At 41.4% G+C, this 21,604-nt stretch overlaps 1 protein-coding gene across 1 annotated transcript in view; it reads left to right on the top strand.

Moving 5' to 3' along the window:
- Positions 1 to 21,604, top strand: part of trim66 (tripartite motif containing 66) — a 257,603-nt gene that overhangs the window by 170,236 nt on the left and 65,763 nt on the right. The window contains exons 4-8 of the mRNA XM_041196519.1: positions 4,479 to 4,611; positions 5,141 to 5,257; positions 13,819 to 13,933; positions 17,111 to 17,257; positions 17,444 to 17,558. Of these exons, the coding sequence (XP_041052453.1) occupies positions 4,479 to 4,611; positions 5,141 to 5,257; positions 13,819 to 13,933; positions 17,111 to 17,257; positions 17,444 to 17,558 (627 nt within the window). The remainder of the gene's footprint in view (positions 1 to 4,478; positions 4,612 to 5,140; positions 5,258 to 13,818; positions 13,934 to 17,110; positions 17,258 to 17,443; positions 17,559 to 21,604) is intronic.

Below are 21,604 nucleotides of genomic sequence, written 5' to 3'. Positions count from 1 at the left end.
AGAGGGTGAAGGTGTTAAGTGCAGGAGGCTTTACAGCATGTGCATATTCAGAAATACAGCATTGTGTAAGGCAGCTGCTTTTGAACAAGGAGACAGTTATGTACCTAGTGAATTTTGCTGGTTCTAAAAGTTTGCCTTTGCCTCACAAACTGCTTCTGGAGACATCAGCCAGTTTGCTGTGCACGCAGTGATCTGGTAGGCCACTGATGTATTGTTGTGCGATATTAATGGTTTATTACCTCCCCATAGATCTGACCAACAGGAGCAGCACTGGTATTTGCCCACATTACTGGATTCACACAGGTCAAGGGGCCTCATAGATTATGCACACTGTGCTCTTCTTCAGGAAGCAACTCTGTTTCTGAACAACATGTTCTTCCATTCAATCAATGTACAACTTGTATGTGATGACATACAGCAAACCATGCAGCTCTGTGCCCAATTTTCTGGCTGTAATCATGAGGCTTTCATATTGTACCAATCCTTTACACCCCCGCTATTGGGTAACCAGTTGACTTTTGGGGACAAGGGAGCAATCTCACCAGGAATCTCCCGTCAGGAGCTTGAGTATTGATGTCAGGTTCTCAATATAATGAGCCATGCATCAATAAGAGTTTCTACTGAGAAAATCATTGTGCCCTAAAACAATTCTGCTGTTTGAACAAGGAGGTTCCTTCAGTACAGCCAGAGCGAATCTCGAGATCCATAATTTGCAACATGCTTCATGATCTAGGTCAAAGGGGAGTTACTTTGGCAATTCTTGTGGAATAAGAGAATTGGGAAAATAGAAGGATTTGATGTACTGAAGAAAGTGAAGGTGCTGTGTCTTCGTCAGAACCTTATCACGACCATTGAGAACCTTGATTATCTGATAACATTTGTGGAATAAGGGATGGGCAGAAAGGTGGATAAGATGAAGGAGCCAAAGGAAGTAGATGTAGTGATGTAGTGAAATGCCAGAGCTGTAATGCAGCAAATTATTGACTAGATATTTCTCTGATCAATCCCACCCTTGCGCCAATCACCATTGCTCCTCTTTCCACGTGACTGAGTGCTGACGTCCACGGAGCTATGGATGCTCAGTCAATGAGTGTGTTCGAGATTCAAGACACAGTTCAATAGATTCCTGGTTACTACAGGAATTATGGGATGTGGCGAGAGTGCAGAAAGGTGTGGTTGAGGTAGATCAGCTATGATATTGAATTGTGGAGCAGGCTTCGAGAACCAAATAGCCTACTCCTGCTCCTATTTTTTTATTTCTAACCCTCCTCTTCTGCACTCCCACTTTCAGATAGCCAAGAGCTGCCACTTGGCCAGCCAGTGCAGCCTCATCATGAAGGATGAGAACTGTAACAAAATTCTAATAAAGAAGCATTATCACTTGTTCTGACACTGGCAGTCACCAGCTCAAGTATAGTCGCTACATGAACTTGAGAGTAGTATAGAGTCGGCATTGGCATATGTTGAGTTACCGGGTGCAAGTGGGAAGCAGCCAAGATAGGAGAAAGGATAGTCTGTGTGTCAATTCATTGAAGGGTGAGGGTGTAGATGAATTCTTCTACAGAGAAGTCAGATGAGAACTTTGATAAGGTGGTGAACAGGGGAACACAGGGCATGCAGGCTTGCCACAGAGCCTCTCTTACTGTCAAGGAGCATAGAGGGATCAAGCTCCAGCTTGGCACAGGACTTTGCGCAGAGACTGGTGCTCATCAGAACTCTTCAAAATGCCACCAGCCTGATGACAGATGCTGCCTGACCTGCTGAGTATTCCCAGCATTTTCTGTTTTTTTGTGATGATAATCATGCTTGTTACCATGCAAGCCCAGCTTGTTCCGTTCAGGCTCAGAGTCCTGCCATCTTGGCTGCGAATGGCAGTGCTCAAAAAGCTATGCATGTGCTCGCAGCAGTCCAGCAATCTGTCCTTCAACAGTTTGCTAGGATTGTTGAAGGGCTGCACTGGCAGAAGCTCCATAGTGCATAAACCTGCTGCTCCACTCAGGATGAAAGCATTCATGTTCCATTACTGCCACTCCGCCAAGGTCCTTACTCTTGCCTTTCAGCCAACCAGCCCAGACTTCTATTGTCCATGCTGAGATGGTGCAGCTTGAAGCAGAGCCTGCAAGATCCAGAGCTGCTTGAAGCCATCCTGAAAGGTCATCTGCAGTCTTCCACCAGCCAGCTGCACTGCACCCTCTAGGCAACACTGCGTAGGAGCACCAGGACTGCAAGGGCACCTGGAAGATGAGTGGCCTTTGAAAGCCTGGTGGCAAAGGCTACACTCTTCTGAATGTGAGGCTGGGGTGCAAGCAACAGATTGCCACAAATGTGGAGACATGCTCCAGTCAGTGCTGGAGGGATCACCCTCTGAGGTTTCCAGGCAGCATAATCTAGTTTTAGACACTGTGCATGGTTGGGTGAAGGAGGAGTCTCACGAGCCAGACATAGAGCAAGTATCCCTCATCACCCAGCCTTTGTCCTCTGGTTCTTTGTGGTTGCTCAATGTTGCCTTGGGGCCCGCAGAACCATGTGCAAGTAATCGATTATACCCTATACCATTGGGAATCCCATTAGCTTGGCAAAGCCATATGCTCTCTCCTATTACTATTCTCTCTGGTCATTGAGAAGATACAAAAACACAAGAAATAGAAGCAGGTGTAGACCATATGGTCTGTTGAGTACGATCGTGGATGCTCTTTGGCTTCAACTCCATTTTCCTGCCCACTTCCCATATCTATTCATTCACTGAGACTAAAAATCTGTCTATCCCAGTCTTAAATGTATTCAAAAATGGAGCATCTCCAACCCTCTGGTGTAGAGAATTTCAGAGATGCACAACCCTTTGAGTGAAGTTATTTCTCCTCATCTCTGCCCCCTTTTCCTGAGGCTGTGCGCTCATGTTTTAGACTCCCCAACCATCGGAACAATCTTTCAGCCTCTTCAGAATTTTGTAGGTTTCGGTGTGATTTTTCTCATTCTTCGCAACCCCAGAGAATGTAAGCCCAATTCACTCAGCCAGTCAATGTAGGACAACCCTGTCTTCTCGGGGACCAATTTACTGAACCTTCACTGTACCACCTCCAATGTAAGTATGTCCTTTCTTAAATGTGGAGACGAAAATACAGACAGTTTTCCCGATGTGGTCTCAACAAAACCCTGTACCATTTTAGAAAGACTTTTTATTTCTTGTACTCCAATCCCCTTGCAATGAAGACCAACATGCCATTTGCCTTCTATAATGATGATATCCCCTCTCGTATATCGTGCCTTGATCAGCTCTCTGGTACACTGATGGACAGAAAACTGAAATGTTACTAATATCATCTGCTTCTGCCTGGAAGGATCTGCTGGGGTAGAAACTTAGAGTTGGGTTGATCTTGATGGCCACTCTCAGCACCTTCCTTGCCCTGCTGTGCAGCTTAGGTTGGCCAGTAGGAGATGCCACAGCTCGGTGAGCACCACCTTGGGGCTTAATTTTAGAAAAGTTGTTTGGAAGCCAACTCGCCCTGTGCAAGCCCTCCCCGCAGCCCTATTTTGTTCCAGGAGAGCCAAGTTGACTCTCAGTGGGACTTCCGTCTGTCACTTGGGAGGTAGTCCCGCGCCCCCAGGAAATGCTGGCCAATCCGATTGGCTGGAAGCTCCATTTCTGCTGGCAGTGTCAAGAGCTCACTATGGACACTATTGACTGCAAGTAGTCCCAAGGAGAAGGCCCAATGAGTCCCGGAGTGAGGAAAGTCTGGGTTATTGGGTCGGGTAAGTTTGGCCAGTTTAGCCCTGATGCACAAAAAGCCCTCCCCAAAAATAGTACCTTTTGGCCCTGTTAAAAACTTTTTTGATAAAATGGCTGTTCACCTCTGCCCGCCTGCCCAAGCCAATTGACCCTTAATTATTTATTTACATATGGTGGGCAGGCTGGTGATTTCAGCAACCACCCATCTACAGTGTTGTGGGTGTGAGCTCGGGGGTGGGTGGGAAGATGGTGGGCTGTGCAGCTGCGCTATTTTACATGCCTCCCCGTTCCCCCTTCCCCGGCTGAAAACACACCTGGCAGGGGCACATACATTTCACCAAGGGCTGGATTTTAAGCGCCTCAGACAATTCTCCTATGTCCACCTCAGCCAAGAGCAGTGTTCCCTAAAGAGTCGAGAGTCGAGATGGATAGAGCCTCATTTGAAGAGCTCTCCTGTCCCTCACTCTGTGCACAGCTTCCTCTCTCCTGCCTATGCTCTATTTCCAAGTCATGTGGCATCCCAAGAGATACCACCACAAGAGCAGCCTTAGTTTGACATTGTTCATCCTGAGTAATTTATGTGAATATCCCTTTCCTGGAATCCATGAGTGTGCAAGATTCTTCAATGCTAGTCTCTGGCGTTATTTTTTAATAATATAATCAATTGAAACAAATAGTAGTAATTAACTTTTGAAGGTGTTTGCATCCCACATTAATAAAAAACTTTAGTTTTATTTTATTCAATCTACAGGTGAGGAGAGTGAGGTCAATGAGTTTCCACTCTTTTGTCCGCTTCACAGTAAAGAACCACTGAAGCTGTTTTGTGAGACCTGTGATGTGCTGGCCTGCTGGAATTGCCAGCTAACACAACACAAAGGCCATAGGTAAGGTGTAGGGTGTTTAGAGGTGTAGTGTCATTCAGCATGTAATACACTACTATGAGAATTGCAATGTTTAAGTATGTCTGGTCAGGTCCCTGCAAGTTTAAAGCTGCGTTAATTAGTTTTACTTTTAAGGCCCCTTTCTAATGTGCAGGGTAAATGTCCCAGAGTTAAGAAATTACTTAAGAAATGTATGGGGCGCTGCTTAAAAAAAATTCTATCTATAGGTAGAATAGATTAATGTTTTTATTCAGATCAAGTAAAATTAAAGGACAAGGAAGTAATCAGACCCAGCTAGTTGAAATTGAATAAATGAAGGGTGGAAGGAACAGGGGAAAAGGGAAGAAGGGTGAGGAAATGAAGTGTAAGATGGGAAAGAACTGGAGTGGGGTTGTAAAAATACCTCAGTGAGATGTGAGGAGAAACTACTTCAGTGGTGGATGTGGCTTGTTATAGAAATAAGCCAGTGGATGTTTCAGTGGCTACAGAGATGTTGATTCTGGCAATTTGGTTTTCTATTTCTCACCCGCAGTTTCAAATATCTAGAAGATGCTTTACAAAATCAGAAGATGATTTTGGAGGAGTTGACACTGAAAATGGAAGAGAAAAAAGTCAGCATCCAGAGCTCAGCAAAACAAGTGCAGGACAGGTAACCTGATCTACTTTCACTCAAAAAAGCATAATCACGGATCTAAATTTAGTTCAGGAAAGCAGTTTGAAATAATTAAGTTGCATTATTTACTCTACACGAAGTTACTGAAGTCAGTCCAAGATTGGAAAAGAAATGAAATTGTGATTAATCAAAAATAATTTAAACATTGATTTGTGTTTCTTTTTCCAAATCTAATCACCAAATTAAAGACAATAACAGCCCTACTAATACAATTTATTTTCAGTCAATGGTGATTTTCTAAGCACTCAATTAAATCTAGTAAATTAAATTTATCAAAGCAAATATATTAGCACTTTAAAATAATCCAGAGCTTTTTAAATGTAATTTTTTGACACTAGAATTGATAATAAAAATTGTTGCAACAGTTAGTTCTGAAATCTGCTGAGATCCCTTTTAAACACCTACCTGTTGGCCGTTTCTGTCATTGCTATGGCAGAATCTTCCATTCTTCTTCAATGATGAGCTGTCTCGGAATGCCTGTTTGTCTGCAGTTTGCTGGGTTGATGACCCTGAGGCCCAATCCCAGGTGTGCCTCAATCCACTTGGACACTGGGATTGGTTACTGAAACAATCAATAACCAAAAATGGGAATGTTTAAATTTCCAGGCTAAAGATTTAAAGCTGTGTGTTATACACCTTGGCGAAGACTGGTCCATGTGTTTGGCTTTGGTTACTAGTATAGCACTTTTAGTTTATTTTTTTATTGACCAATGGTTTCGACTTTACTGCTGCACTGCTACTTCACCTGATATTATTTCTCCTCTTTTCACGTTGGATATTTGCAGGACACTGGATATTCACAGTAGAAAGTATCCAATTTCAAACCTTGCCAAGAGGGAGTTCTGGTACCACTTTAAGAAGCTGCACCTTCACATTACTGCTCTTGTTCAGGAAATCCTGCTCCTTCTGGCTTTTGCACCGTCAGCACAGGATGCAGATTGCTCACACTTTGTAAATGAAGAGGCACTAAATAACACAGGGAGGTCCCCTCAGAGCGTCAGGAATATGAAATACAATATTTCTTGATGTGAGCATCACTGGCAAGGCCAGCATTTATTGCCCATCTCTAACTGACCTTGAGAAGGTAGCTGTGAATCACTGCCTTCAACTGCTGCAGTCATGTGGGATAAGCACGCCCATAGTGCTGTTAGGATGGGAGTTCTAAGTGACAATGAAAGAACGGCGATATAGTTCTGTCATGATGATGTGTGGTTGGAGGAGTTGGGGGTGTTGGTGTTCCTATATGTCTCCTGCCCTTGTCCTTCAAGTTGGTAGAGATTGCTGGTTTAGAAGGTGATATGGAAAGGTCTTCAGCGAGTTGCTGCAGTGCATCTTGTAGATGGTACATGGGACATACTACTGCTGTTGTGAATCACTGGTGGAGGGAATGAATGTTTAAGGTGGGGGGTGGTGGCATGACTTGGCATGATATTGGCTGCTTTGACTGGGATGGTGTCAAGTTTCATTAGTGTTGCTGGAGGTTTATTCACCACGCAAGTGAGGTGTATTCCATTATACACTCCTGACTTGTCATGTAGATGTAGGCTTTGGGGAATCGGGAGGTGAGTTACTTGCTGCAGAATTCCCGGCCTCTGACTTGTAGCCACAGTATTTATGTGCTTAGTCCAGTTCAGTTTTCATTCAAGGGCAAACCCTGGGTGGGGAGATTCAGCAATGGTAATAGCATTAAATATCAAGGACAGATGGTTAGATTCTGTCTTATTGGAGACGGTCATTGCATGGCATTTGTCTAGTGTGAATGTTCCTTGGCACTTATCAGCCCAAACCTGAATGTTGTTCGGCTCTTGCTGCATGTGGGCACAGTCTGCTTCTTATTGGAATCGCGAATGGTACTGAACATCGTGCAATCATCAACAAACATCCCTAAAATTCTGATCTTATGATGGAATGTAGGTAATTGGTGAAGCAGCTGAAAATGGTTGGCCTAGGACATGACCCTGAGGAGCTCCTGCAGTGATGTCCCGTAGCTGCGATCATTGGCCTCTACAACCTTTCCCTTTTCCTTTTTATGCTAGGTATGACCCCAACCAGTGAAAAATTTTACCCCTGATTCCTATTGACTTCAACTTAGCTAGGACTTCTTGATGCCACGCTTGGTCAAATGCTGCCTTGACGTCAAGGGCAATCACTCACCTCACTGTGGAGTTCAGCTCTTTTGTCCATGTTTGGACCAGGAGCTGAGCGGCCCTGATGGAAACCAACTTGAGCATGGGGGAGCTACATAAGGGCTGCTTGATAGCTGTGCCACCAGTAGCACCATCTATCACTTCAATAATTGGGAGTAAACCGATAGGGTGGTAATGACTGGATTGGATTTGTTCTGCTTTTTGTGGACAGGACACACATGGGCCATTTTCCACATTGCCAGCCAGATGCCATTGTTACCGCAGCCATGGAAGATGGTGGTGGTAATGTTTTTGCACTTATTTGTTAGTCCATTTGTCTATTTGGAAACAATATATCTTAAAATAATGAACAGATTTCCATGAAACTTGGTATACCAATGGGCTATGATCCAGTGAAGAACTTATCAGTTTTGGGCTAATATGCAGATCAGGATCCAGGAGTTTTTTAAAGGATCCATTAACATTGGGAGAAGGGTTGAATTTACTGTTTTTAAGAATGTTGTGGGTTGTTTGGTGGGGAGCGTTGCTGATTGTGGATTGTCTCTACTGCTTGTTGGGGAATTTAGCACAGCTGTCAAAATGTGAGCAGGGTTTTTCAGAGCAGGTTGTTGGATGTGGATTGGCCTTAAGCCTCCTCTGTGAGTTGGAAGCTCTTAAAAAGATTTATTTTTTCAGCTTTTATAGTTATAGAGCATCAAACAGGCAGGGAAATGCTTCAAGCGAGAGCTGCATAATTGTAATTGATTTAACAGCTTGTTGGAGGTACGCACTTACTGAGTGTCCTCTCCATTTGAAGCTATAGGTGTAGCTAGTTCTGGAGCATGTCTTCAGTCCCTATTGCGGGGATGTTGCCATAGCCTTGGCTGCATCCAATGTGGAGTGAATGCAATTGGCTGAAGACTGACATCTGCGTTGGGCCACTGGGCACTTATGGCTGAAGCTGGTTGCAAATGTTTCAGCCTTGTCTTTTGCATTAATGACTTGGGCTCTGCCATCATTGAGGATGGGGGGTGTTTGTGGAGCTGCCTCTTCTGGTTAGTTGTATAATTGCCCACTTCTATACGACTGGACCTGGCAGCATTGTAGAGTTTGATTTGATCCCTTGGTCCTGAGATCACTTTGCCTTGTCTATTGCATGTTGCTTCTGTTGTTTAGCATGCATATACTCCTGTGTTGTAGCTTCACCAGATTGGCACCTTGTTTTTAAGATATTTAGGTATGTTTGATGTTGCTTCTGATATGCTGTCGTACACCTCATAGAGCCAGGGTTGGTCCCCTGGCTTGTTAGTGTTGTTAGAGTGATGGATTATATTGGATCTTGAGATTACAGATTGTTGTTGAATACAATTTTGCTCCTGCTGATGACCCACAATGATTCCATAGATGCCCAATTTTGAGCTGCTTGACCTGTTCTAAATCTATCTTATTTAGTATAGTGGTAATGCCACACAACACTATGGAGGGTATTGTCATGCCCAGTAAAAGCACGTCATATTCATAACATTTAAAACAAACTACTCAGAGTGTAGAATCTTCTGGAACTGATTTTTCTTTTAAAAATTGGACATTAAAATGCTGCAAAAATGGCTGCCAAGAGTCACCTAATTTAGTCTTTGGATTCCAACTACCACACTGTCTCAAAAGGACACATTCCAGATTAAGAAGTATCACTACTCATCACCTGAAATCATCCAAAAAGTGTTTCCTGTCTTGAATGGCTCATTCTGAAACCAAGGTGGTGATTGTCTCTGCCCTCCCAACGTTGGCAAATAATAGCCCAGGTTGTGGCTAATCCGCTGAAGTACAACACCATATTTGGGAAAGGAAACTGAGAAACCACATGGTAAGACAGCCCTGTTGGTCTCCCTTTTAATCTTTAAGTCAGTCTGCAAAACACAACAACAGCAACAACAACTACAGTAACAGCAGCAGCAACACCTATGCCTTAAAACCTGGAGACTTCAAGGTTCATAAGGTCTCCAATCAAGCCTGTTCCTTTTCAAGTCCACCAAAACAGCAAACTGACCTCCCAGGAACAAGACTACAAGTAACTAACTTTGTGACCTGCGGAAAGTCTAGTTCTTGCAGGGAATCCTGCAATGACTCTGATATATGACTTCAGCTACTGAATTCACCTAGCTACATTCGGGAATGAAAAAGCTCCTCTTCTTTGCCAGGCCTGCACAGTGTACCTTTCAAGACGAGCCACTAAAGTGAATTCAGAACTTTTGTTTACAACTTGTATATGTGCACTATTCTCGAACCATATTCTTGTGTATGTGTGTGTGATGTAGTATTAGATTTTCAGTGTGAATGTGTGAATAAATAACCCTCTTTATTTAAACTCACAAAAAGCTTGCTGTTGGTATTTCAAATTGTCTACACACTCGAGGATTAAAAACCACACACCTCTTCCTTCTCAAAACACACACTGATTACAGACAGTGAAGGAAGGGAACAGGAGTTTTAGTTCTCCCTCTTTCCTGTCAGTACCAGTATCCTCATTGTGAAGATGGAATTTTGTCTCCACAAAGATTGTGTGGTGGTCACTCCTACTAATGCTGTCATAGACAGGTGAATTGGTAAAGGGAGGTCAACTAGATTTTTTTATTTCCTTTGGTTCTCTGCCCATCTGCCAGAGGCCCCATCTGTGGTTCATGCTGTGGTGCAACTGAGCCACTCTTAGTGATGAACAGTGAAGTTCCCCACCCAGAGTGTGTTCTGTGCTCTTGCTCACATCACAACTTCTTCCAAGTAGTTTTCAATATGTGGGAGCACTGATAATCATCTGAGAGAAGGCAGTAGGTAGTAAGTAGCAGGAAGCTTCCTTGTCCATGTTCAACCAGATGCTATGAGATAATGTTAAGGGTCTGCCAGGCCACACAATCTTGCCAATGGGACAGGACATACTTAGGGATGGTGATAGAGGAATCTGGTCCATTGGCTATAAGATATGACTTGGTGAGTATGACTGTCAGGCTGTTGCTCGACTAGTCTGTGGAACAGCTCTCCCAATTTTGGCTCAAATCTCCAAATGATAGTGAGGAGGACTTTGTAGGTCCACTGGGCAGAGTGTATGTTCCGGTGCCTAGGTTGATGTTGGGTGGTCTTTTGCTTTTACTTTTTCGGCTTTTTTGTCGTGGCTTCCAGGCCATTTCAGAGCGCAGTTAAGAATCAACTATGTTGCTGTCTGTCTGGAGTCACTGGGTAAGGACAGCAGATTTCCTTCCTTCAAGGATATTATTGAACTAGGTGGATTTTTGTGGTAATTTGATAGTTTCATGGTCACCATTACAGTGATTAGCTTTTTAATTCGTGATTTATTAACTGAATTTAAATTCTACCAGCTGCTGTGGCAGGATTTGAACTCATGTCACCAGAGCATTAGTCTAGACCTCTGGATTACTAGACCAGTAACAATATCACAATGCTGTTGTTCCCTATGCACCTATGGCTGATCTGCAGCTCTAAAGTTGGTATAAAGAACAAAACAATTTTCTGAAAAAATGTTTATATGTTTTTTAATATATTTAATTCTGGTCAGTGAACCTTAGTTGAAATATAACAACAGGAGTAGTCCATTGGGATTCCTTGAGCCTTTTCACTAAGTAAATGCACTTTCTTTCGAACAATGAAAGGTCTGTGAAGTAACTTTGTATCACCTTATATTGAACTTTTAAGCACTGTTTCAATTTTGGTATCATTACTGCAACCCTGACCATTAATATTAATTTGAGTTCAGGCAAGACATCAAGGCAACACCAAGGTCATAATGCTCGAACATTGAGCTTCAACTTTAAAGTTTTGTACGCTTGTTCTGGACTCCCGGAAAGAATTTCTCTCTACCTACCCTATCAAATCCTTTAAACACATCAAGTAGATCATCCCTTAACCTTCTACACTCAAGGAAATACAAGCCTTACTATTCAATCTGTCCTCATAATTTAACCCTTGTTACCTCATTCTGGTGAATTTACACTGCATCCCTCCAAGGCCAATATGTCCTTCCTGAGAGATGGTTCCCAGACTGAAGGAAGTGGTAAGATGGTTAGCTGTCTCATACTGAAACAATGTTAGCATTTTTACTTTTAGATATTAATTTATTGTCATTCATTGACTGGATGAGCATTGTGACCTTAGTGTTGCCGTGATGTCTTGCCTGGCTCAAATTCATAATAATGAGCGCAGTTGTGGTAATGATACCAAAATTGAAACCATACTTAAAAGATCAATAAAAGGTGACAGTTACTTCACAGACCTTTCATTGTTTGAAAGAAAGTGCATTTACTTAGGGCTTTTCTCTTTAGCGCATCCCAAAAAGCATTTCATAGTCAATGAAGCATGTGAAGTGTAGTTATTGTTGTAATGTAACCAAATGTGGATAAGTTCTATAAACAACAGTCAGATAAACAAGGGGATTATCTGTTTTCAGTTATATCAGTTGAGGGATAAATGCTGTTCCTTTTCCAATAAATTTATGCTCATTCTTGGATTGTGGGTGTACTAGCAAGGCTGGTATTTATTGTCCATTCCTAGCTGCCCTGAGAAGGCAGTTATGGGCTGCCCTCTTAAGCCACCACAGTCCATTTTTGTAAGAAAAATAAGAATATTTCTTATTACTTGAAAATTAAGAAACCTATGGAGCACAGGGATCTGGGAATACAAACCACCATCTACGATGCAGATCAATAAGGCTATAACAAAAGCAAACCAAGCACTTGGACTTATTTCTAGAGGGATGCAATTGAAGAGTAGAGAAATTATGCTTTGGTTACATCACACTTGGATTACTGTGTACAGTCTGGTCACCATATCATGAAAAGGATAGAGAGGCACTGGAAAAGATGCAGGAAAGATTTACAAGATTGATACCAGAACTGTAAGGTCATACCTATAAGGGAATGATTAACAGGCTGGGTTTCTTTCTGCTTGAAAAGAAAAGGCTAAAAGATACTTGGAGTTATTTAAAATTATGAAAGGTTTTGATGGAGTAACCAGAGAGAATTTTCCCACTTGTCAGAAAAAGCAAATCCAGAGGCTATCTGTGTAAGCTAGTCCCTAAAAATAAATAAATAAATAATCAAATGGGTAATACAGAATGAATTTATTTATCCAGATAGTGATGAGAAATTAGAACTTGCTATGTCATGGAGTATTTGAGGCGAATCGTATAGATGCATTCAAGGAGAATCATATGAGAGTGAAGGGAACAGAGGATTATGCAGATAGTCAGATGAGGAAAGAGGAGGCTCAAGGGGAGCATAGATACTGGCATGGACTAGTTGGGATGAATGGTCCTTTTCTATATTGTATATTCTATGTAATCTTATGTTGTTCATGTGCTGAAGGCACCAACACATGTACAAGGCCAAATTCATGATATTTCAAGCAAGACAGTTGCAATGACATTACTCTCTTGTAATATATTCTATTCAATTATCTTCCCTCTATTCCCTCTTTTTTGCTTTACTGTTCAGCAGATTCTAGAGGATGTACCTAAAGGTTTGTTGCTCGCTCCTAGAAGGTATGCAAGACCAGCAGGCCTAACTCTTCCCATGCTTTTTCTTCCATCCCTGAAGGCCAGCTCTGGGCCTCTGCTTTGTATCTATACATAATAGAGCTGAAGTCAAGAACCCCATGTGGGTGAAAGTTGGATAATTTTAGGAAAAGTTGGGGTGTAATGGAACTTTTGACAATAGGAACTTCCTCCCCTCTGAATGGGAAACCAGAGGAGCAGATTCACACCACACCTTGATGCTGTGTTGGAGACCCAGTGTGTACTACCATCATGCCAGTTCTCACTTTTTAGTAGCAAAGAAGGAAATAAATAAATATGTAAAGAGAATTATTAACATTCCTCATCACCATTCTTTTGTTTAATTTGAACATATAGCCTGGAAGAATCCTTTTAACAGACTTTTTTTTTGATGCAATAATGTTTCTATGTTCCTAGCCTACTGTCTGTGGAACCATAGCTCAGTGAGGGAATCAACACCTTCAAATGGATGGAAAATGGAGAAAGTTGGAGATTTTTTTCATTCACTGTCTCCCACTTGTGACTCCTCAGCTAATGAACTTTTGATCTTTGTAGCATCTTAGAGGTACAAAGTCTGAAAGTGAGGTCTTCATAAATTGAATGGATCAAAGGGCAAAGCATTCCACCCTGCTAATGTACACTACCTGTGCTGCCAATGGTGCAATTACATTTTTAATAACCTGTTTTGTATTACTTTTAGTGGATTAGGACAGAATAATGGCCCTTAAGCTCCCACGAAAACTAGTACTATTGGATAATATTGTAATTTACTCCCTTCAACCGGAAAGTATAAAGTAATGCAAATGCATGTCTTTTCAAATACATTTTTATTGAAAAGAAAATCTGTCTTGCAGGTTGAATGAAGTAAAGCAAATGCGGATGAAGATTGAAAATCAGATTAAGATGGCAAAAATGATCATGATGAATGAACTAAATAAACGAGTGAATGTTCTCATGGACCAGCTGGAGGTGAGGTATACTGTGTTCACCAAAGTTGTTTTCACTTTTATAACTATTTGAAAGTACCCAGTTGCATCATAAGTACAATGCTGCAGTCATTGGTATTGGGTTTGAATCTGCTTTGAAAAGGAAGGGACTTTCAAGAGATATGTTCTGACAGTACAGCACGTTGCACATCAGTTACAGTAGATCATTTAATAGCCAAGTAATATAATGGTATACAGTGCATGTCATAAAATGTTTTTGATTCTTGTTGTAGTTTCATTTTAGTTGTTTTGATTAGAAGCAGTTTGCAGTATATGTGTCAAGTGAGCATCAGCTGAATTTCATTACCAGCCTTCAATTGGACTTTCTGTCACACATTAGAACTAAGATATCATCCCAGCCTTTCCATTACCTCTAAAACTGTTAACAAAATATTGCCAGTTTTCTCCCTGAGAAGTTAAAAAGTTTTTTTTGTGTGGTTATTTTGTACATTGTTCTTTAATTCTCCCAGGGCTAGTCATCATTTCTTAAACAGGTTGGCAACGAGGTAGGCAATCTGCTTCAAAACATCCATCAATGTTTCATTTAAATGCATACAAAGGAGGTATGACTTGCATTCTGATATTTCCTCTCTTAGGGGCAAAACTTTATCGCTCTATATCCAGTGCTGATAGCACCATTTAGATTAATTTTTAAAAATTTATTCTTTCATGGGATGTGGAGCATCATAGGCAAGGCCAGCATTTGTTGCCCACCTCCAGTTGCCCTTGAAAGTGCTTGGTAGACCATTTCAGAGGGCATTTAAGAGTTAACTACATTGCTGTGGGTAAGGAGTCACATGTAGACCTGACTGGGTGAGGATGGCAGATTTTCTTCCCTAAAGGACATTAGTGAACCAGTTGGGTTTTTACAACAATCAGTGATAGTTGTTAGGTCACCATTACTGAGACTAGCTTTATATTCCAGATTTATTAATTGAATTTAAATTCTACCAGCTGCCGTGGTGGGGTTTGAACCTGTCACCGGATCATTAGCCCAGGCCTCTGGATCATTAGCCCAGTGATATTACCGCTGTACCTTTGCCTACCCGGGCCTCTGGATCATTAGCCCAGTGATATTACCGCTGTGCCTTTGCCTACCCGGGCCTCTGGATCATTAGCCCAGTGATATTACCGCTATGCCATTGCCTCCCCCTAAATGGATGGTTAGAACATTGCAAGCTTGAATTCTGCTTGTGCACTCCAAGGAGTTGCAGCATCCTTGTTCCACTGTTCTACTGTGAGCTCCAATTCTAATTTTAAAAAGCATTATGAATTGTGAAGATTAGTTTTATATTTAAGCTTGAGGAAAACATCAGCCCGCCTTCTCCTCCCTGAACAGAAAATTCTTGAATGGGCTTTAAGTTGATGTGGACACAGGATGGCCTTGCTTGGCTGAATTCGATTCATTATGCTTTATTGTCCTTATAGAAATGCGCTGCAGATACAGTTGCTTCTGCATAACCAACAAGGATAGAAAAAATTGCATAGTGATACAATAACTCGTGTCGCTACAGTGCAGTGCCAACATCACAGCCAAAGAGAATTTAAAAAAGATAAAGATAGAAATAAAGAGTCTTAGGTCTTCATGCTCCTTCTCCAGCACAGGTACACCTAAGTTGGTGATATGACTGTGTGTCCTCCAGACAGTCTTCTGTACCAGGCACCAATGATATATTGAGGGGAGTGGAGATGAGGCAAATAGGGAGTTTTAGGAAGTTCTCCAATCCTTGGTAGGTACAGTCTGTCAGCAGACTCTTGGCCATCCTTAATATCCTGCTATCTCTCCCATGCCAAAAAGCTCCAGGCCAAGAAGGCCGTCTGATTTTGCTGGCCCAACCTGCTCCTGTACAGAGATACCTCAACCCAAAAGCCTCCTGCTGAACGACAACGGCTCCAAAGCATTGGCACTCACCTCCTAGGTCACACACTCTCGAGTCCAGTGATCGCCATAGGACTGAAGCTGGAAAAGGGGTCTGAGGGAGATGACCAGCACCCTGGAGTAGCAGTTGATGCAGCCAAGCCAAACCGGGACACTCCAGCGCAACTGACCATTACCAGGGCATCACCTCCCCATCTGCACTGAGCATTCTTTCAGAAGAATAGAATACAGTGCCTTGCATAGAGTACTAAAACTAGTGATAGACCACTGTAAGCCTCAAGTCTTATTGTTCCCCTGTGTACGGACCCGTAGTTGACTCAATAGCTGTAACGAAAATGTGCTACAAAATCACAAATCATTCGGGCCTTTTTTTAATTCTGTCACAGGATGTGGACATTGCTGGCTTGGCCAGCATTTATTGCTCATCCCTAATTGCCCTTGAAGGTGGTGGTGAGCTGCTGCCTTGAACTGCTGCAGTCCACGTCCACAGTGCTGTTAGCCTTGAATATTTTGTTCATTTGATCAATCCCTTTGGATTGCCACCTTGTAGCTGGAGTTTGAGAGCACAAACTCTAATGTAAATTCATTGATATCATTCTTCCTTGGTCACAGATTGGAGAGTAATACCTCATCAGCCACCGTCAAAATAATGCAGGTTTGAGATAGTGCTGTACAGCACTTCATCTCTGATTCTCTAATCTGCTTTTTCTTGAATGCAGCTCCCATTGGAAATGCGGAATAAATGAATTTAGTCAGCCCCTACCTGTCTAGTGGCTGAGAATTTCCACAAGATTAGAACAAAAAGCAACATTGCTATGCCACCACCTCCTTTGTGGTATTGTCACTGGACCAGTAATCCAAAATCCCTGGGGTAATGCTCTGGGGACCTGGGTTCGAATCCCACCATGGCAGATGGTGGAATTTGAATCCAACAAAAATCTGGAATTAAAAGTCTAATGATGACCATGAAACCATTGCTGATTGTCACAAAAACCCATCTGGTTCACTAATGTCCGTTAGGGAAGGAAATCTGCTGTCCTTACCTGTCCTACATGTGACTCCAGACCCACAGCAATGTGGTTGATTCTTAAATGCCCTCTGAAAAAGGGCAATAAATGTTGGCCGAGCCCACATCCCATGAACAAATTACCAGGCTCACTAAGAGTTGCCCCCCTGCCCCTGTTTTATCTTATTTGTGAAATGAGTAATTGTGTCTATCCTATATTTCTGGTGTGATGGAAGCTCCTTTTAGTGATAATAATTTTTCTTCATATCACACAGAGAATAACAAATGAACGAAAGCACAAACTGGAGCACCAGCTTCAAGCAGTGATGGATTTGTGCAAGCACTTAGAGCATGTATTGAACTTCATTAATTGGGCAGTTTCTAAGAAGAACGATATCCCATTTTTATTCAGCAAGGAACTGGTAAGTGTATATCACCATCTCTGGCAAGTAGTAATGCTGGCAAAGTCAAAATGTTCAATCTCTATTGAAGAAAAAATCATATGAATTGTTTAAAGTTAAGTTAAAATAGCAAAGTATTCAGTATTTATCAATTCAGAGAATATTTGGCTGAAATGTAATAACCAATATTACTATTCCATTATTTAGATCCTGTTTCAGATGCGCCGGTTGCTGGAAACACAGTGCAATGTAGATTTAGGTCCTTCCAAGATTCAGTTTCGCTGGGACTCTGCCACATGGAGTAAGCAGCTCTCTACTTTAGGTAGGAAAGATCTGATAACAGTACCAGTCAATGTTAGCTAAAGAATTACATTGTTTTGTTGATCCTACAGACTGATTTCCTGACCTGTATCCTGAGTTGATGGTCGTCAACGATGTAGTAACAGTTTTCTAGAATAAGAACACAACTCATTCATGTTGGAAATGTATAAATGTATAATGAGAAAAGATTATCTTTGCATTAGAATACATTTCAACATGAATGATTTATTTATTTTCCTATCCATCTTCCAGTACTCTATATATTTATAATAAAGCTTGCCAACAATTGATCCTGGTATACCAAAGAACAAGCCAATCGCTAGCTAGATTGTTGAAATAAAATCAAAATGTTGAAAAAAAATACACTAAATGAAAATCAGACCATTTTCCTCGCAGGGACAGAGGGAAAGTTGGAGTTGCATTAGATCACACTATAAGCCTGCTGGTGTCTGGTTTCTAAGCAGCCTGAGTTGATGGTCTGGGAGAAAACAGTAGGCTATCCCAGGTCCCTGGGATGAGAGGCTTGTCCTATCATGAGAGGTTCAGAAAATTGGGTCTATTTTCTCTGGAGTCTAGAGGAATGAGAGGCGATCTCATTGAAACATATAAGATTCTGAAGGGGTTTGATAGGGTAGACGCTGAAAGATTGTTTCCCATGGTCAGGGAGTCTAAAATATGGGCACGGTCTCAGGATAAGGGACCAATCATTTAGGACTGAGATGGGGAGAAATTACTTCACTCAAGGGTGGTGAATCTTTGGGATTCTCCACCCCAGAGTGTTGTGGATGCTCCATTAGTGAATACATTTAAGACTGGGATAGACAGATTTTTGGTCTCCCAGAGAATTGAGGGATATGGGGAACAGGCAAGGAAGTGGAGTTGAAGCTCAAGATCAGCCATAATTGTATTGAATGGAGGAACAGGCTCGATGGGCCATATGGTCTACCCCTGTTCCTATTTCTTGTGTTCTTGTGAGAAATCATAATGTATCAATGTACTCCATATACCAACACCATTTTAGGCAAACTGATTACTAGCTTCAGAAAAGTATTGTGCGTATATTATATATTTTATATTATAATGCAGAGCATGTATGTGGAAAAAGACAATTTAAATAATTCTTTTATGCTAAGAGAGCATCCCCTTAAAAATACTGTTATAGATTTAAATAGGTGCCAGAATGATTAACTGAAGGTAGTTTTTGCATTCGTATCATTCATGATTACTTAAGTAAGATTCAAATAGCTCAGGAATCTGTATCTATTAATTTATCTCATTTTTTTTATTTCTTCATTCCATGGTAACTATTTGGCTTTAAATTGGTAAATTGGACTGATAAGGGGGCCATTAATAATGAAGAGTTGTTAAAGTGAGAAACACAATACAAAATTATCTTGCCATACAAGGATGTAAGGAGGGAAGGCAAGAGAGAAAGGCACAAAGGAAAATTATCAGAAGTTGGAATATACCTGGGGTTGAGGTGGGGGGATGTTGTTGGAACAAGTGATCAGTTTGAGCTATTTTAAATAAATAGTTGGAAACAAATTTTGAGAAGTCACATTGATGGTCTAGGTTTCAAAATTTCATGCATGGTATACTTATTTGCAATAGACATAGCCAAAAGAAAAATAATTAGTATGCATGCTAGTATACTATATTTCAAACTTGTTGAGCATTACAATGCATTGGTTAGACCATACCAGTGTGCTACAGTAATGATGCATTTATGTCAGAAAAGGTACAGGAAGGTACAGACTGACCTTAACTGAAGGAGAGGGGGCTCTCATTGAAACTTATTTATGCCCATATTTTTACTTCAAAGTACAAAAAGAAAGTAGAATAATCAGAATGCATAAATGGAAATCAGTGAGCAGTTAATTTAGAACAGCTACCAGGAAAAACTTCTTAGTGATAAGTATTTGAGATAATCTACCAAGCAAAGTAATAGAGGAAAAAGTTAGAAGCAAAAAAATTGACATTATTAATTTCACTTTCATGATTGGAGAATCGATGTACGTAATGCCATGGCCTAAATATCCTTTTCCTACCTTGTCTTGAGCATTGCTAGAGTTAATGATGAGGAACAGTGACTGATATCAGATAATGATATCACATTAGTTCTGATGAAGGGTCATACGGACTCGAAACGTCAATTGTATCCCTCTCCGCAGATACTGTCAGACCTGCTGAGTTTTTCCAGGTATTTTTGTTTGTGTTCTAGATTTCCAACATCCGCAGTATTTTGCTTTTATACCAGATAATGATTGATGGTTAATGGCCGATGGGCACATTTTCTCAAAATAGTCTGTTATGGGATGAGATAGGTAAGCTTGGATAGGCATGTGATTCACTGTCTGAGTAATAAAATGGTCATATTCTCTGGTCATAGAACCATACATTCTATGGTTCATAGTTTGGGTTTCAGCGTTCTACAGATATAACCTCAACCCCTGGACTGAGTTTTTTTCTATTCATTCATGGGATGTGAGTATTGTAGGCTAGGTCAGCATTTATTGCCCACTGCTAATTGCCCTTGTGAAGGTGGTGGTGAGCTGCCTTCTTGAATCGCTGCAGTCCATGTGGTGTAGGTACACCCACAGTGCTGTTAGGAAGGGAGTTCCAGGATTTTGACCCAGTGACAGTGAAGGAAAGATGATATATTTCCAAGTCAGGATGGTGAATGGCTTGGAGGGGAACTTCCAGGTGGTGTTATTCCCATGTGTCTGCTGCCTTTGTCCTTCTAGATGGTAGTGGTCATGGGTTTGGAAGGTGCTGTCTAAGGAGCTCTGGTGAGTTCCTGCTGTGCATCTTGTTTATGGTACACACTGCTGCCGCTGTTCATCGATGGAATGAGTTAATGTTTGCGGATAGGGTGCCAATCAAGCAGGCTGCTTTGTCCTTGATGGTGTCAAGCTCCTTCAGCTGACTGTTCAATGCAATTGTGTATTGAATACAGATGCCAAAACTGATTATAAGGCTAACTTTGCATTGAAGGGTTGAGATGACACTCTGAACTATGACAGTGATGAAATATTAGAACTATATTGCTTTGATGGGACTGAACCTGCTCCATAGGATCTTGAGAAAGGAAGCAGTGAAAGATTGGGCTGAATTTAATGGCCCCGAAGGCAGGTTCGAACATTTCAGACAGTTAACTGCCTGGAGTTGGAACTTCCATTGATAAACAAAAGATCAGCAAGAAAGATCCATTTGTGGCTTTCTCAAGGAGTTAAGGATAATAGTTTTTTTTGAAAAAAGGCTTAAGATTGCAAAGAATAGTAGCAAGTCAGAAGTTTGGGAATGTTTTGGAAACCTGCAAAGGGCCATCAAAAAGTTGATATGGGAAAAAATAGAATGTGAGAGCAAACTAGCCAGGAACATAAAAAAACAGATTGTAAGAACTTCTGCAAGTACATAAAAAGGAAGAGAGTAGCTAAAGTAAATGTTAATCCCTTAGAAGCAGAGGCAGGAGAAATTGAGAAATGAGGAAATGGCAGAGACATTGAACAAATATTTTGTATCTGTTTTCGCAGTAGGAGACACAAGTTGCACACCAGAAATAGAAGGTAACCTAGGTGCTAAAAAGTGAGAAAATTAAGAAAATTAATATTAGCAGAGAAAAAGTACCAGCAAAACTTTAAGGGACTAAAATCTGACAAATCCCCAGGACCTGATGGTTTTGATCCAAAATAGATAGTTGCCGAGATAATGGATGCACTGGCTGTGATTTTCCAAAATTCCCTAGATTTTGGAGTGATTCCAGAAGATTGGAAGTTAGTAAATGTGACACTGCTATTCAAGAAAGGAGGGTGGGGGAATATGGGGAGTTTAGAAGAATGAGAAGTTATCTCCTTGAAACATGCAAGATTCTGAAGGAGCTTGGCAGCGTAGATAGAGGTTGTTTCTGCTGGCTGTGGAATCTAAAACATGGTGGTACAGCCTCAGGATAAGGAGTCGATCATTTAGGACTGAGATGAGAAATAATTAATTCACTCAGTTTTGAATCTTTGGAATTCTCTACTCCAGGCGATTGTGGATGCTCCATCG

The sequence above is a fragment of the Carcharodon carcharias genome, chromosome 10, assembly GCF_017639515.1.
Source record: "Carcharodon carcharias isolate sCarCar2 chromosome 10, sCarCar2.pri, whole genome shotgun sequence".
In the NCBI taxonomy this organism is placed as follows: domain Eukaryota; kingdom Metazoa; phylum Chordata; class Chondrichthyes; order Lamniformes; family Lamnidae; genus Carcharodon; species Carcharodon carcharias.
The sequence above is the reverse complement of the archived record's forward strand: the minus strand, read 5'-3'. Positions and strand labels throughout refer to the sequence as shown.